The sequence below is a fragment of the Coregonus lavaretus genome (assembly GCF_964263955.1).
Source record: "Coregonus lavaretus genome assembly, chromosome: 14".
Lineage (NCBI taxonomy): Eukaryota > Metazoa > Chordata > Actinopteri > Salmoniformes > Salmonidae > Coregonus > Coregonus lavaretus.
This window is the reverse complement of record NC_140001.1, coordinates 46,905,283-46,923,648: the sequence shown is the minus strand read 5'-3', so window position 1 is coordinate 46,923,648 and position 18,366 is coordinate 46,905,283. Positions and strand designations below refer to the sequence as shown.

Genomic DNA, 18,366 nt, shown 5'->3' with positions numbered 1-18,366 from the left:
TCGAATCACCCTAACTATGTTTAATTGTCACTCGATTAAATTAATCATGTAACAATTAACTCATTAGGAATTTGGGGCACCTCGGAAGAAGTTGTTTAACGAGTTACCATCTCCCGGATTAAACTCTTAGAAGATATATACAGTGGGGAAAAAAAGTATTTAGTCAGCCACCAATTGTGCAAGTTCTCCCACTTAAAAAGATGAGAGAGGCCTGTAATTTTCATCATAGGTACACGTCAACTATGACAGACAAAATGAGAAAAAAAAATCCAGAAAATCACATTGTAGGATTTTTAATGAATTTATTTGCAAATTATGGTGGAAAATAAGTATTTGGTCAATAACAAAAGTTTCTCAATACTTTGTTATATACCCTTTGTTGGCAATGACACAGGTCAAACGTTTTCTGTAAGTCTTCACAAGGTTTTCACACACTGTTGCTGGTATTTTGGCCCATTCCTCCATGCAGATCTCCTCTAGAGCAGTGATGTTTTGGGGCTGTCGCTGGGCAACACAGACTTTCAACTCCCTCCAAAGATGTTCTATGGGGTTGAGATCAGGAGACTGGCTAGGCCACTCCAGGACCTTGAAATGCTTCTTACGAAGCCACTCCTTCATTGCCCGGGCGGTGTGTTTGGGATCATTGTCATGCTGAAAGACCCAGCCACGTTTCATTTTTAATGCCCTTGCTGATGGAAGGAGGTTTTCACTCAAAATCTCACAATACATGGCCCCATTCATTCGTTCCTTTACACGGATCAGTCGTCCTGGTCCCTTTGCAGAAAAACAGCCCCAAAGCATGATGTTTCCTCCCCCATACTTCACAGTAGGTATGGTGTTCTTTGGATGCAACTCAGCATTCTTTGTCCTCCAAACACGACGAGTTGAGTTTTTACCAAAAAGTTCTATTTTGGTTTCATCTGACCATATGACATTCTCCCAATCCTCTTCTGGATCATCCAAATGCACTCTAGCAAACTTCAGACAGGCCTGGACATTTACTGGCTTAAGCAGGCGGACACGTCTCGCACTGCAGGATTTGAGTCCCTGGCGGCGTAGTGTGTTACTGATGGTAGGCTTTGTTACTTTGGTCCCAGCTCTCTGCAGGTCATTCACTAGGTCCCCCTGTGTGGTTCTGGGATTTTTGCTCACCGTTCTTGTGATCATTTTGACCCTACGGGGTGAGATCTTGCGTGGAGCCCCAGATCGAGGGAGATTATCAGTGGTCTTGTATGTCTTCCATTTCCTAATAATTGCTCCCACAGTTGATTTCTTCAAACCAAGCTGCTTACCTATTGCAGATTCAGTCTTCCCAGCCTGGTGCAGGTCTACAATTTTGTTTCTGGTGTCCTTTGTCAGCTCTTTGGTCTTGGCCATAGTGGAGTTTGGAGTGTGACTGTTTGAGGTTGTGGACAGGTGTCTTTTATACTGATAACAAGTTCAAACAGATGCCATTAATACAGGTAACGAGTGGAGGACAGAGGAGCCTCTTAAAGGAGAAGTTACAGGTCTGTGAGAGCCAGAAATCTTGCTTGTTCGTAGGTGACCAAATACTTATTTTCCACCATAATTTGCAAATAAATTCACAAAAAATCCTACAATGTGATTTTCTGGATTTTTTTTTCTCAATTTGTCTGTCATAGTTGACGTGTACCTATGATGAAAATTACAGGCCTCTCTCATCTTTTTAAGTGGGAGAACTTGCACAATTGGTGGCTGACTAAATACTTTTTTGCCCCACTGTATATGTTATATATATCGATAACAGTCACTTATTAAATAATTACCTCTTATCAGTCTCATTCTGAACGTCGCATAATCCTTGAACCTGCAAGAACCCTAACCTAATCAGCAATACACAAATTGTCTTAATTATTTATTAACTAACTAACTAAATAATAACACAATACAAACACACACATAGGTTATTGATTACAAACGTAATACAATGAAAACAGGTCCCTAGTGGACTGGACTAACAATAGCATGAATGCTTGGGTAGAAGGAGGGTCAGAGTGGAAGGGAGAGACAGAGATTCAAACTATCGTGGTTACTTTGGAAACTACGCTCTCGGAAATACAAATGCTTAAAACCCCACTAAACGCTCATTCGGATTAGAAATGCAACATGTATTTATGTGTAGCTGCCCTCGATAGTTGAGTTGCTGATGTTGGACTCTGGTTTGCCCACCAGAGATCCCAATGTCCTTGGTAGAGTTTCTGGTCGTAGTTGTGGTTAGAATGGATACTTCAGATGTACCAGCGGTTGTCGGAGAGGGATTGTCCTTCCTGGTCTAATGTAAAAAAAAAAATTCAAGTCTTTTTATGCATTCAGGGTAAAAGGGGTGTTCTATTATGTTTGTGCTCATCTGGGTGTAGCCACTGACTGAGAACAAATCAATATGGAAAACAATCATCTCATCTAGAATGCTAAAATCACATTGTTATCTTCACAAAATTATTATTATACTTAATCATTAATGTTATACAACCATTAGATGCAAACCTCATAACTTGGAAGTGTACACCCCCAGAGATACAGTTATGTTGTTCCACCGTCTTTAACGACATCACAACATAGTAACGAATTTGACATGATTGTTCTTTATGTCGCCACCGACCATTTCCCACATTCTTTGAAGTATGAATATTGTTTCATTATCCACTTTTGGATGTTGGAGTTTTGGCGGGAAGAATATCTGTGTTAACAAAGGGGTCCTTTCTCCCAATACTTCATGGCAAGGAAGAGAAAGTCTGCACGGTATTTACGACCGGTCATAAAACTGGCCCCCAGGAGAGGGGGGGTTCAAACCTTTGCCTAGCGGCATCTTTGATCCTCAGCCCATGAGGGCAAGTCATGACACTTGTAAAACCTTTTGACATTCTATATGTCTACCCTTCAGATTCAGTCGAACTTGGGAAAGATCATCTTGAAAGAGGAGCTGGATAAAGCTGTGCCTATCCGCAGAAAAACTTGCTCACTGCCTGACCGGACAGCAATGCACATGGGTGAGAGAGAGGCAGATTCACTTTGTGTCCATTAGTAGTATGTTTGTCAACCTTTTGTGTACAAGAGACCAGGAAACTAAGGTCCTTCTTCCTTGAAGGACCATTTATATAAAAAATTAAACTTGAGAGACCAACAAGCAACATCCCAGGGATCGGTGCTAATCCCCAGTCCGGGGGTTGATTAACACTGTGTTAGATTGTGACCTTGTGAGTGTTATAGAAAAGAGAAAGAAACACACAAAATCACACATATGCTCAATTTCAAATCCTTTGTAGAAACGGTAAAGATTCCACACTTCCTCCACCTACAGCATCGTTTGCGTCCCAAATGGCACCCTATTCCCTACATAGTTCACTACTTCTGACCATGGGCCCTGGTCAAAAGTAGTGCACTATATGGGGAATAGTGTGGCATTTGGGACGCATATATCATCCACCCCCGACTTTGCCCTGCATCTTCTCTTTTCCGTGACAGCCTTTAACATTATGCTGTGAGAAAACATATTGACATGCCAGACAGACAAGCCTGTAAAAGGATATCACTCTCCTGCCTTAACAGCTAGTTTCTGACAATGTTCTAGACACGTTAAATGAGAACATTGCAAGAACATTCATGTATCCAGTTTTCTGTGGGTCAGAAGAGTATTCCATCAAAGGATAGCCAAACATACACAGAACATGGTAGACATGTTCGCAGAACATAAGATATTAATGTTCTAGACCCGTTTCATGGGAACCTGGCAAAAGCATTTTTGTCCAGTTTTCTGTGGGTTAGGAGAATATTCCATCAACATCCCACCTAACATACACAGACAGAACATGGTTGCAATGTTCTCAGAATATACAGTGCCTTCAGAAAGTATTCACACTCCTTGACTTTTTCCACATTTTGTTGTGTTTCAGCCTCAATTTAAAATGGATTAAATTTAGATTTTGTGTCACTGGTCTACACACAATACCCCATAATGTCAAAGTGGAATTATGTTTGTAGAAATGTTTACAAATTAATAAAAAATGAAAAGCTGAAATGTCTTGAGTCAATACGTATTCAACCCCTTTATTATGGCAAGCCTAAATATGTTCAGGAGTAAACATTTGCTTAACAAGTCACATAATACGTTGCATGGACTCACTCTGTGTACAATAATAGTGTTTAACATGATTTTTGAATGACTACTTCATCTCTACCCCACACATACAATTATCTGTAAGATCCCTCAGTCCAGCAGTGTATTTCAAACACAGATTTAACCACAAAGACCAGGGAGGTTTACCAATGCCTTGCAAAGAAGATTGGTAGATGGGTAATAATTTTAAAAAGCAGACATTTGAGCATGGTGAAGTTATTAATTACACTTTGGATAGTGTATCAATACACCCAGTTGCTACAAAGATGCAGGCGTCCTTCCTAACTCAGTTGCCGGGGAGGAAGGAAACTGCTCAGGGATTTCACCATGAGGCCAATGGTGACTTTAAAACAGTTACAGAGTTTAATGGCTGTGATAGTAGAAAACTGAGGATGGATCAACAACATTGTAGTTACTCCACAATACTAACGTAAATGACAGAGTAAAAAGAAGGAAGTCTGTACAGATAAAAACATTTTCTTCAAAACATCCTGGAAAACTGCAAAAAAACATTTTTGCTTTATGTCCTGAATACAAAGCGTTATGTTTGGGGCAAATCCAACACAACACATCACTGAGTACCACTATTCATATTTTCAAGCATGGTGGTGGCTGCATCATGTTATGGGTATGCTTGTCATCGGCAAGGACTAGGGAGTTTTTTGGGGGTGATAAAAGGAAACAGAATAGAGCTAAGCAAAATCTGGTTCAGTCTGCTTTCCAACAGACACTGGGAGACAATTTCCCCTTTCAGCAGGACAGTAACCTAAAACACAAGGCCAAATATACACTGGAGTTGCTTACCAAGACGACATATAATGTTCCTGGGTGGCCTGGTTACAGTTTTGACTTAAATTGGCTTGAAAATCTATGGCAATACTTCAAAATGATCAACAAGCAACTTGACATAGCTTGAATCATTTTTAAAAGAATAATGTGCAAATATTGTACAATCCAGACTTACCCAAAAAGACTCACAGCTGTAATCGCTGCCAACGGTGATTCTAACACGTATTGACTCAGGGGTGTGAACGCTTGTGTAAATTTGATATTTCTGTATTTCATTTTCAATACATTTGCAAAAAAGTCCCAAAAAAAGTTTTCACTTTGTCATTATGGGTTATTATGTGTAGATGAGTGAGAAAAAAATATATTTAATCAATTTTGAATTCAGGCTGTAACACAATAACATTTGGAATAAGTCAAGGGGTATGAATACTTTCTGAAGGCACTGCAAGATATTAATGTTCTAGAAATGTTTCATGGGAATGTTGCAAGAACATTTATGTGTCCAAAGAAAAGTTCATTACACATCCCATCTTGTTACTTTTGCCAAGCCAACCAAAGCCCTGATTTGTGAACCCCTGATTCATTCATAGCTCCTTGTCTGTTGGCAAGGTTAAGAATACTCACACACACAGTGCTTCTAACATAGTGTTTTCAATTTACATATTTGACATACAGTACTCGATTACATTGTGCATTTTCATTTATACAGTAATTATACAGTCCTTAGCTGGGATTTGAACTCACAACCTCTTCGTTCACAGTACTCCAATCTTCCTTCTACGCCACCCGGTCAGGTATTGATTAGTCTGACTATTCTCATCATTGATTTTATTTACTTATTTCAGCACTTGAAGGGCCTTCTGTATAGTTGTCTAATGTTGGTGGGGAATATTAACCTGTTTTAATAATACCCCTGAATCACTATGATTAATAAAATATTTTCTTTAATGCACTTTTATCAGAGCTGAGATTTACTTCAAAGTGCATTCACCCTATTGCTTACATCTATCAAGTCGTTTCAGATCATTACAAGTGCCTAGGGAGGAGGGTTTATGGTTTATTCTGGACAGGGCCTAACTATACTGGCTCAACATACATTGGGACAGTGGTTAGAGTGTTTGTCATTAGTGCTGGTGGTTTAGGTTCGAGACCTGCTATCTAGATTATACCCTACTCTCACATCCTTAGCAATATATGTTAATCTCATTATTGCCAAGTTGGATGGGGAGCACCCCTTCTGCTGAAAAACATCCCCACAGCATGATGCTGCCACCACCATGCTTCACCATAAGGATGGTGCCAGGTTTCCTCCAGACGTGATGCTTGGCATTCAGGCCAAAGAGTTCAATCTTGGTTTCATCAGACCAGAGAATCTTGTTTGTCATGGTCTGAGAGTCCTTTAGGTGCCTTTTGGCAAACTCCAAGCGGGCTGTCATGTGCCTTTTACTGAGGAGTGGCTTCCGTCTGGCCACTCTACCATAAAGGCCTGATTGGTGCTGTGCTGCAGAGATGGTTGTCCTTCTGGAAGGTTCTCCCATCTCCACAGAGGAACTCTGGAGCTCTGTCAGAGTGACCATCAGGTTCTTGGTCACCTCCCTGACCAAGGCCCTTCTCCCCCGATTGCTCAGTTTGGCCGGGCGGCCACTGTGTTCTTGGGGACCTTAAATGTTGCAGAAATGTTTTGGTACCTTTCCGCAGATCTGTGCCTCGACACAATCCTGTCTCGGAGGATGTACCTGAGCTCAATTTTGAGTCTTATAGCAAAGGGTCTGAATACTTATGTAAGTAAGGTATTTCTGTTTTTCATTTTCAATAAATGTGCTAAAATTTCAAAACCTGTTTCCACTTTGTCATTATGGGGTATTGTGTGTAGATTGATGAGGGGAAAAAATAACTTAATCCATTTTAGAATAAGGCTGTAACGTAACAAAATGTGGAAAAGGTCAAGGAGTCTGAATGCTTTCCGAATGCACTGTATGTGGTGTGGATTTCAAAAAGACGATAGAGAGTGCTCTTTGAGATGCTCAGCTACCTAGAATTCTACCGATTCCCATTTTTCAATGAGGAACTAATTTGAATTACACTGAACAAAAATATAAACGCAACATGTAAAGTGTTGGTCCCATGTTTAATGATCTGAAATAAAATATCCCAGAAATATTCCATGAGCACAAAAAGCTTATTTCTCTCAAATGTTGTGCACACATTTGTTTACATCCCTGTTAGTGAGCATTTCTCCTTTACCAAGATAATCCAGCCACCTGACAGGTGTGGCATATCAAGAAGCTGATTAAACAGCATGATCATTACACAGGTGCATCTTGTGCTGGAGACAATAAAATGACACTTTAATGTGCAGTTTTGTCACACAACACAATGCCACAAGTCTTAAGTTTTCATAAAGTGTGCAGTTGGCATGCTGACTGCAGGAATGTCCACCAGAGCTGTTGCCAGATAATTTTAATGTTCATTTCTCTACCTTAAGCTGCCTCCAACGTTGTTTTAGAGAATTTGGCATCATGTGTATGGCGTTGCGGTTTGATGATGTCAACGTTGTGAACAGAGTGCCTCATGGTGGGGTTATGGTATGGGCAGGTATAAGCTACGGACAACGAACACAATTGCATTTTATCGATCGCAATTTGAATGCACAGAGGCCCATTGTCGTCCCATTCATCCGCCTCCATTACCTCATGTTGCAGCATGATAATGCACGGCCCCATGTCACAAGGATCTGTACACAATTCCTGGAAGCTGAAAATGTCCCAGTTCTTCCATGGCCTGCATACTCACCAGACATGTCACCCATTGAGCATGTTTGGGATGCTCTGGATCGATATCCAGCAACTTCGCACAGCCATTGAAGAGGAGTGGGACAACATTCCATAGGCCACAATCAACAGCCTGATCAACTCTATGCGAAGGAGATGTGTCGCTCTGCATGAGGGAAATGGTGGTCACACCAGATACTGACTAGTTTTCTGATACTTTTTTTTTAAAGGTATCTGTGACCAACAGATGCATATCTGTATTCCCAGTCATGTGAAATCCGTAGATTACTGCCTAATTTATTTATTTCAATTGACTGATTTCCTATGAACTGTCACTCAGTAAAATGAAATTGTTGCATGTTTCTTTTATATTTTTGTTCAGTATAGATAAATTAAGTGTGTTGCCAAATCATGACATTAACATAAAGTCTAGAACCCAGGCCACCAGCACCAATGACAAACACACTAACCACTGCCCCAATAAGGGATATATCTAGGGCATGTGCTTATTGAACCAGTATAGTTAGGCCCTGTACAGAAGAATCCCTAACCCCTCCTCCTCCTCCTAGGCACTTGTGTAGATCTGAAACGACTTGATCGGTGTAAGTATTAGGGTGAATGCACTTTGAAGTAAATCTCAGCTCTGTTAAAAGCAGTCAATAAAAACGTTTATTGATTATAGTGATTCAGGAGTATTATTAAAACAGTTTAATATGCCCCACCAACCTTAGACAACGATACAGAAAGTCCTTAAATTGTTGAAATAAGTCAATCAAATCAATAACTGACACAGACATGGTGGCGTAGGAGGAAAATCTGAATGCTGTAAACCAAGAGGTTGTGAGTCCAAATCCCAGGTGAGAACATGTTAAATAATAATTACTGTATTAATGAACATGCACAATGTTGTCAAAGTGTGTCAAATATGTAAATTTAAAGCACTGTGTGTTTGAGTATCCCTGAACTTGCCAACAGACAAAAACAGCTGTGAATGGATCAGTGGTTCACCAATTAGGGGCTTGGCAACAGTAACAAGGCGTGATGTTCAGTTAAACAATTTTTTTGGGGGGGAGAAAGCTTCTTCCCATGAAACGTGTCTAGAACATTGATATCTTACATTCTGAGAACATGGCAACCATGTTCTGTGTATGTTTGATGTGACGTTGATGGAATATTCTCCAAACCCTCAGAAAACTGGACACATGAATGTTCTTTCAATGTCCCATAAAACGCATCTAGAACATTAATGTTGTACAGTATATTCTGAGAACATTGTAACCATGTTCTAGATAAGTTCTGCTTGACATTTAGGGAATGTTCTCCTAACTTTAACACCAAAACATGCAAAAAAGGTTCTCAGAAGGCTTTTGCTAATATACAGTAGATATAATGTTCCCCTAACTAACGGAAAACTGGACACTTAAACATTAGGGGGAACATTCAATTGTTAGCTGGGTATATACCTCAGTGCTCGGAGTAGGGTGAAGTTGCTCCTAGTTGCTGATCTTGGGTCAGTTTTGCATTTTCCCCTCTCAAGGTTAAGGTTAGGATGGGGGAGGGGAAGCTGATTCTAGATCTGTACATAGGGGAAACTTTACCCCAGGGCCTCTCAAGTGGCCGAGTGCAAGATTTTGGTTGTATGAAATACAGTATTCAATATCATTGCTCCTTGATTATACAATGCAGTGCCTATGATATTGATATACTTAAATATGATCTACATTCCTAGGTTCATCCTCCAATGCCTCCAAAAACATACATTTCCGAGCAACCAGTAGGAGTGGTCTGACCAGGGTGAGTAGAGGGTGCAAAGCGTCTGGGCCAGTTTTCACAAAGCGTCTTAGAGTAGGAATACTGATCTAGGATAGGATTTAAAAGGATTCTTTTAACTCTCCATAAATTGTTTTCATTATGATTTAAAAGAAAAAACTGATCCTAGATCAGCACTATTGTGAGACGCTTTGTGAACACTGGCCAGGGCCCGGTTTCACAAAAGCATCTTAATCCTATGTTCATTGTTAGAACCTTCGTAGGAGCATTGTTAGATCTCCAAGCTGTTTCTCAAAACCATCGTTACTAAAGTTGCTCTTGAAAATACTTATTTAATGGCTGCCTCAGACCACTTTTGGAACAGCTTAGTACGTCGTTAGATGCTTTTTTTGCCCTTCCGCGTCACTTTATACACAGAACATCTCCGCTAAACACAAAATATTTTTCATTCTGTGACCTCCAATAACTTCAGAACAAATATGACAGTGACTACAAATACAAAGTGGCGCATTTCTTTGCATAACAAGTGAAAGATATAAAGACGCTTCAAGTGAAAACCGAGATTAATGTATTAAAATATTATTATTTAAATTATATGCCAAATCTTGATTTAGTGCATTATTATAGGCTAAGCATTAGAATAAGCCACCTCAATATTTGTAGCCATAGGTGATCATTTCTCTCTAGGAGCTGATCCGTCGTCAGTATTGTGGAATACTTCTAATGTTAATGTAAGATTGGAAAGGGAGAACGCTGATCCGAGAGCACTGCTTCCTTTCTTTTGATCCTATCAGTATCGACACAGGCCTCAACGATGCACGAATGTTCTCTCTGCGTGGTGCTATGGAAAGATGCATTGTTAAAACACTCGTAAACCTATGTTCCATCGCTATCGGGGAACCGGGCCCTGGGCATTATATCACCGCTGACTGAAGTTCATAGTGTTATTCTAAATTGACTAACACCAGAACAGTGATTCTCACAGCACTTCTAATGGTGTGTTCCATTCTGTTTGTAGCTCCAGTCTGCCGAGTTCACCCAATCTGACAGTGACAAAGGAGGACCAGGTAAGGCCTGGTGGTTAAATATGATTGGTTGGCTTCCTATACTGTAACAGTATCAGAACCCAACCAGTCATACAGATGTTGGATGTTAATATGACACACTTAGTCGCAGGAGGAAAATAATCCTGCAGAAGGAGGATTTGAATAAATATTTAGAATCGCCGCCAGGGGGCAGCTGGAAGCGGTGTTTGTAGGCTATACAATAACTTCGACTGCAGGTCCACTGGGCGTCAGTTCAAGTAGCCTATGTAGGCTAGGTGCAGGCTACAGCGCGTCTGGTGAATTCTTATGTGGATTATAATAAATTGACATATTTGTAGGGGGTATATGTATTTTTAATAAAGGGAAATCAGATTTTCCTTTGATCAATTGTTTTATTATATATTCATGGCAATCAATAGGCAGAATACATTGTTGGTTGCCTCAGTGCCTGTGTGGTCCAGCAGTTACAGCCACCGACCCTGGCACACATATGCCAGAGTGGGAATTGGTTTGAATCTGGCCCACTGCCCTTTATATTTTTGTACAACAACTAGTAGTTTTCTAGTTACTCTCTGCAGGCTTTACTTGTACTGAAGTAATTTATTAAGGAAGTAACTTACTTTTTACTCCATTACATTTTACCAAATCATTTCAGTTACAAACCTTGTAACTCCAAATTTGGTGATTTTCATTTTTTTACATGAATTGGTAAGATTAGTTCCCCTTTACGTCTGTATGAACGTTTCAAGACCCCTTGACAAATGAAATGTATTCAATATAGCTTTTCATCAAAATTCTTAAGTTCATTGGCTCGCAACGTTGTCTGTCAAATCCCGTATCTCCACAATGGCTCTTGAAGTGAAGCGCAGGTCTTCACTCCTGAGGATATTTTTGATACTCCTGAGGATATTTTTGATCGTAGGTTCAGAGTTAAGTTACACTTTAATTACCTTCTGCCTTTGTAATATTATATATAAGGACATTTACAATATTGTGCTGGCAGGTTTAAATAATAAATGAATGTCATATCAATTGCACAAAGTTGTTGTCCTTTTTGTTTGCTGTCACAGTTTACCATAAGGTGTAAAAAATGTGCTAACTAAATTTGTAACTATTACTTAAGTCGTTTTCTGACCAGATACTTTTTTACTCTTGAATAGTTTCTTAAGATGGCTGCTTTTACTTGAGTAAATTACAATCTAAGTAACACTACTTTTACTTAAGTACAGATTTTCAGTACATGGAAATGTTGGTGTAGCCTTGTAAGTCTACTGTGATTAATTTATTAGTTTCCTATTTATGTTATCCAAAAGTGTCTGGTGTGTGTTTGGTCATTTCTTATCAAGATCATGGGTAAAATATCCCTGACTGTCCATATTTGAAATGTGTAACTAAAGTGTATCGAGGGGTTTGAGTTATTTGTGCCAGAAGGACGTGGGCCAGAATCAAACCCACACTGACACGGTAGACTTATGTGAGCACTGAAGGCAGCGCCACTAACCACTAGACCACCACAGGCCATGGTTTAACTACATTTTCACAGCTAATTCGTAACCTTAGGATACACTTCACACTTGTATGCCATAGCCTAGTAGAGACCAATATCTATTTTGTGTTATTAAACTATATAATGATGTGTATGGCTGCATTTCAGATAATCTTTGTACAGTGCCTTCGGAAAGTATTCAGACCCCTTGACTTTTTCCACATTTTATCACGTTACAGCCTTATTCTAAGAGCAAGGCACTTAACCCTAAATTGCTCCTGTAAGTCGCTCTGGATAAGAGCGTCTGCTAAATGACCAATTTATTTATTTATTTAAATTGAGATCAGGTGCATCCTGTTTCCATTGATCATCCTTGAGATATTTATATAACTTGATTGGAATCCACCTGTGGTAAATTCAATTGATCGGACATGATTTGGAAAAGCACACACCTGTCTATATAAGGTCCCACAGTTGACAGTGTAGAGCTCCGAGACAGGATTGTGTCGAGGCACAGATCTGGGGAAGGCTACCAAAAAATGTCTGCATCATTGAAGGTCCCCAAAAACAGTGGCTTCCATCATTCTTAAATGGAAGAAGTTTGGAACCACTAAGACTCTTCTTTGAGCTGGCCTCCCCGCCAAACTGAGCATTCAGGGGAGAAGGGCCTTGGTCAGGGAGGTGACTAAGAACCCGATGGTCACTCTGACAGAGCTCCAGAGTTCCTCTGTGGAGATGGGAGAACCTTCCAGAAGGACAACCATCTCTGCAGCACTCCACCAATCAGGCCTTTATGGTAGAGTGGCCAGACGGAAGTCACTAATCAGTAAAAGGCACATGACAGCAAAAAGGCACCTAAAAACTCTCAGACCATGAGAAACAAGATTCACTGGTCTGATGAAACCAAGATTGAACTCTTTGGCCTGAATGTTTGGAGGAAACCTGGCACCATTCCTACTGTGAAGCATGGTGGTGGCAGCATCATGCTGTGGGGATGTTTTTCAGCGGCAGGGACTGGGAGACTAGTCAAGATCGAGGGAAAGATGAACGGAGCAAAGTATAGAGAGATCCTTGATGAAAACCTGCTCCAGAGCTCTCAGGATCTCAGACTGGGGCGAAGGTTCATCTTCCAACCAACAGGACAACGACCATAAGCACACAGCCAAGACAACGCAGGAGTGGCTTCAGGACAATTCTCTGAATGTCCTTGAAATGCCCAGCCAGAGCCCGGACTTGAACCCGATCGAAGATCTCTGGAGAGACCTGAAAATAGCTGTGCAGCGACACTCCCCATCCAACCTGACAGAGCTTGAGAGGAATGGGAGAAGCTCCCCAAATATAGGTGTGCCAAGCTTGTACCGTCATACACAAGAAGACTTGAGGCTGTAATCGCTGCCAAAGGTTATTCAACAAAGTACTGAGTAAAGGGTCTGAATACTTATGTAAATGTGATATTTCTAAAAACCTTTTTATGCTTTGTCATTATGGGGTATTGTGTGTAGATTGATGAGGGGAAAAAAAGATTTAATCAATTTTAGAATAAGGCTTTCACGTAACAAAATGTGGAAAAAGTCAAGGGGTCTGAATACTTTCCAAATGCACTGTACATTTGAATGTTGCAGTAACAGGACCTAGGCCTAGCGTTTGAGCGAGCGAGAGATAATATTATTTGATAGCAGGCCTGATCCCAATGACTCGACTTCCCCCGCATGGAGATAAAGCGAACTGATCATTTTTATGCAATCATGAGGCTCATTTGAATTTCCTGATGCAGCAGGAAAATTCTCTGCAAGAAAAGAGTGATCAAGTTATGATCCGACATCTGTATGTAAGCATTTAAAGCATGAAACACTGTATGTTATGCACATTCTAACGCAGCATTTCTGTTTCTCCACAGGCCTCCAGGTAAGAATGTTTGGACCAATGTCATCTGAAAACATTATATTAATCTTTGCGTCAAGCTCCATTTGTCTATATTTTGATAAATTATTTTGCCATCATGATTTACACTGACGTGAATACTGTGTATGGTTAGTTCGTTGTGTGTAACATGTTAACAGTGGTGCTGTGTTGGCTGTTGTAATTTAGAATGGAGATTCTCAGAGAGGAAGAATGGACAGGGGAAACTCACTGCCAAGTATGCTGGCTGAGAAGGTCAGAACGTCTGCTGTTTGACATCCACTTCTGATCAGACTTGAAATGCTAGAAATGTGTTTTTCTTTATGTTGATCTCTGTTTTTCCACTATTCTTATAATTGCATAAGTACAATAAGCAGTCTTTAATGTCAGCTACAAACGTATCCATATCTTTACAATCCAGGAGGACTTCTGTAGATACTGTACATAATGTCTACGTCACAAATGGCACTCTATTCCCTATATAGTGGACTTCTTTTGACCAGAGCCCTATGGGCCCTGGTCAAAAGTAGTGGACTATATAGGGAATAGGGTGCCATTTGGGATGTATCCAATGGCAAGCTTTGTGCTGACAGTATAAGCCTCTATAGATGCAGAGTTATGGCTTTGACCTTCCTTCTGAGATGACTGACTATGTTTTTCCATAGATATATCCATATGAAATGCTCCTAGTGACCCACAGGGGAAGGAATAAACTCCCACCAGGAGTAGACAGGATGAGACTGGAGGTAGGATCAGTACTCCCTTGCTTTAAATCTCTAGAATAACTAAATTGTGCAAACTGCTAGCCATGTCGTTTATGTTATTAGTTACAGTTAGGGTTTTGGGTGTAGGGTGAAGTTGCCTCTAGTTGCTAATATTGGGTCAGTTTTGCATTTTCCCCACTAATGGTTAAGGTTTGGATTGGGGGAGGGGAAGCTGGTCCTAGATCTGTACCTAGGGGAAACTTAACCCCGGAGCAGGTTTTGTGATGTGGAGCATGTACAGGTAACTGCCAAAATAAAGAAAACACCAACATAAAGTGTCTTAATAAGTGGGCCAACACAAGCCAGAACAGCTTCAATGTATCTTGGCATAGATTCTACAAGTGTCTGGAACTCTATTGGATCGATGCAACACCTTTCTTCCAGGAAAAATGCCATAATTTTGTGTTTTGTTGATGGTGGTGGAAAACACTCTCTCAGAGGCCGCTTCAGAATCTCCCATAAGTGTTCAATTGGGTTGAGATCTGGTGACTGAGAAGGCCATGGCATATGGTTTACGTCAAATCATTCAGTGACCACTCATGCCCTGTGGATGGAGCCATTGTCATCCTATGGGGGCATAGCCATGGTAGCCAAAATAATGTCCTGCCCAGCATTTTTATACATGACCCTAAGCATGATGTGATGTTAATTGCTTAATTAACTCCGGAACTACACCTGTGTGGAAGCACCTGCTTTCAATATACTTTGTATCCCTCATTTACTTGTGTTTCTATTATTTTGGCAGTTACCTGTAGATTGTGAAGTCTGTCTGATATATGATCTGGCTATCTCCTTTGTAGAGGCATCTGTCCGTGGAGGAATTCCAGAATATATTTGGGATGCCCATTGAGGAATTTGATCGCCTCTCCCTCTGGAAGCGGAATGACTTGAAGAAAAGGGTTTCCCTTTTTTAGCGTGAGGAGACCTACCTACACATCAAAAGCCACCACACTTCCTTGGGAAATTAGATGAACATAAACTGTAAAGTCCAATGCAACAACCCAGGAAGGGAGAAGAAATTAATGTATGGCATATCTTAGTCATATCGGATGCTTCGATTCCCCATTCCTTATATCAACTCTATAACAACTCTATAAAGGGTCAGAGCCTTCATATACTCTTGAATTGTAGTTGCAGCAGCAGAGTAGAAACCTAATAAGAGGACAGAGGCTTGGGCCAAGTAGAGATTTCATGAAGTCTTTGCATTTGGTCCATACTGACAGGCTCACCGATAGAGTTAGATTGGACTGACCACTGATATACCTACAGCAGGCTGTTTTAGTGCTAATCAAAGTTATGGATGGCTAATTCTCAGTTACCAGAGCGCTGCCACATGTGAAGCCATATCAACTTACTAATTAAACCACTAAAATACCAATACAATGTTTTAGTTTATAGAATTGGAGCACTAGATGGATGCCTCAATTTTAATACACCTCTAAAAATGCCCTATTTCAAAACACAAACATTGCACTAAGCTGAAAAGTCTACTTATCATATTTTTTCAAATAAATAACAATTCAAAGTGTAAATCAATAATTTGTAAGTCAATAGTTTAAGTGTGTAAGGTGTGCTGTTTTAGAGACAATTAAGGTGTGTCCCAAATGGCACTTTATTCTCATGTAGTGCAATACTTTTGGCCAGGGCCCATAAGGCTCTAGTCAAAAGTAGTGAACTACGTAGGGAATAGGGTGCCATTTGTGATGCACAATACAATCTGTCAGACTCAGCCACTCTAGACATCAGTTGTATATTTACAGAACATAAAACCTTATCTCCAAGATGTCTGCATCTTAACCCTATCCATACAAATGATCAAAATCATCCACGACTATGGCCAATATGGGTTTCTTAATGAATGATTGCCTAAACAGTACATATTGCCCACTTGAAACAAGTGTGCTCTTATTGTTTTACTACTGGTATGTTTGATGAAGTGCAGTTTTTTTAGGGAGTATTCATAGGCTAAGTTAGTGGGACGCTTACCTTTACAGCACTGGTCACTGCCCTGTTTATATATATCAAGTTTGTACACCACTCCAAAGGGGTTTTAGACATATAGCATCTGTTGCTTTTGTGACCAAATAATGTACAGCAATTTTTTATTCCCCCCCAAAAAATCCTTTCATGTTTCAATACAAGAATGTAGAGTAAATCAACACATTCATCAATAAAAAGAAGAAGAAGGAAGATGGCTACCTCCCTTAAAAATGCACTACATTGGAAGGAGGACAGGAGGACAATAGACTAGTAGGGTCACCACTGAGGGAACAAAAGACATTGAGAGCAAGAGACAAGGCGCTGCTTCCTGTGCTCCCCTATGACCACATCAACCTCCATATTGGACTGAAGCAGTGGCCTGGTGGAGGTGTGGCCTCACTCACCTTAACCGTGCCACTTATACCCCCTAACGGACGATGTCATGGCACAAGAAACAAAACCAACTCTTGGATGGATGCAGGCTAAAGGATTCAGGGCCAGCCTTTCTGTCCACTTTCCCTGTGCCTTGAATGCTACAGTCAGAGGCTACTTCCCAAATGGCACACTATTTGGTATATAGTGCACTACTTTTGACCAGGGCTCTGGTCAAAATTAGTGCACTATTTAGGGAATATTGTGTCATTTGGGACAGAATTACAGTGTGTAGCCAGTGTGGAGCCTGTTAAGGTTCTGGTCAGGCCTCACTCAAGTCATTTTCCTTATCATCAGGTGTGGTGGTGGCAAAGACAGTGTAACAACATTTTTTGACTTGGCACACATCTGATGTGCCTCTAAAGCCCCAAGCAGGGATGTATGAAAGTCACCCATGAAGCATCAGTGTATTCTATCTAAGAACATTTTTGAGTGGTCAATGCACATATCCACTTTGTGACCGCTTTGCTTTAGGTTTTAGTTCTGCCTGTGTTTTTTTAAAGACAAGGGGCCGTAAGGATTGCATTATGAAGAAGCCCTTGAGCTGGATACTGTTCACTCGATGGTGAGGGTAATAGACAATCTCCTAACTTCCATGCTCCAGTAAATAATATCAATGACATTATCTTCACCAATGGAATACGTGACTGAGGATACACCCTGTTTGATGTTCACCAGTTCATAACGCTTTCAAATGCTCTCACTGTATCAAGCACTCTTATTGTAGTAAAGACACTGTCACTGTTGCAGCATCATCTAAGCTTATCCTCATGCTTTGTATGTGAAAGTGGGCTGGGGAAAAACATTTATAAGAAAATATTTAGTTAGAGTGATTGGTTTGTACCTCACTTCCTAGGTTTTTTGAATCTGTAAGTCATTAAAATACTGAGATTCTTTTTAATTTAGTTTTAGATTAACCTGATTTGATAACTAATATAATGACAAAAGTATTTTTATTTTTTTCATACATTGATTATTTTTTTTTTTGTTTTTTTTTTGATATGATGGATGAGTACCATTGCAAGATGGAGCTCAGATATTGTACATTATATTGTGTTTTCTGATGCAACTAGGGTGCAAAACATACACAGCAATGAATTTCCCATTTAAACAAAGTTGAAAGAGGACTGAAATGATCAATGGTGAGTGCAAATAAAACAAATTTTTTGGTTTGAGGAAAATGTCTCTTCCATCTTTGTGCAGGCCATATTGTTGGTTGTTGGCAACTCCGCTAAGGGTGATAGAGCAAAAGTGTTTCAGTCTGGCCTTAACTTAAAGGGATAGTTTACCCAAA

At 40.2% G+C, this 18,366-nt stretch overlaps 1 protein-coding gene across 1 annotated transcript in view; it reads left to right on the top strand.

The window, feature by feature from the left end:
• LOC311141453 (dematin-like) overlaps positions 1-18,244 on the top strand; it is a 77,256-nt gene extending 59,012 nt beyond the window's left edge. Inside the window, exons 11-17 of the mRNA XM_084176789.1 lie at positions 2,903-3,008; positions 9,425-9,489; positions 10,484-10,532; positions 13,895-13,902; positions 14,086-14,151; positions 14,562-14,642; positions 15,461-18,244. Coding sequence (XP_084032915.1) covers positions 2,903-3,008; positions 9,425-9,489; positions 10,484-10,532; positions 13,895-13,902; positions 14,086-14,151; positions 14,562-14,642; positions 15,461-15,574 — 489 coding nt within the window. The 3' untranslated portion in view covers positions 15,575-18,244. The remainder of the gene's footprint in view (positions 1-2,902; positions 3,009-9,424; positions 9,490-10,483; positions 10,533-13,894; positions 13,903-14,085; positions 14,152-14,561; positions 14,643-15,460) is intronic.
• Positions 18,245-18,366: the final 122 nt, after the last annotated feature.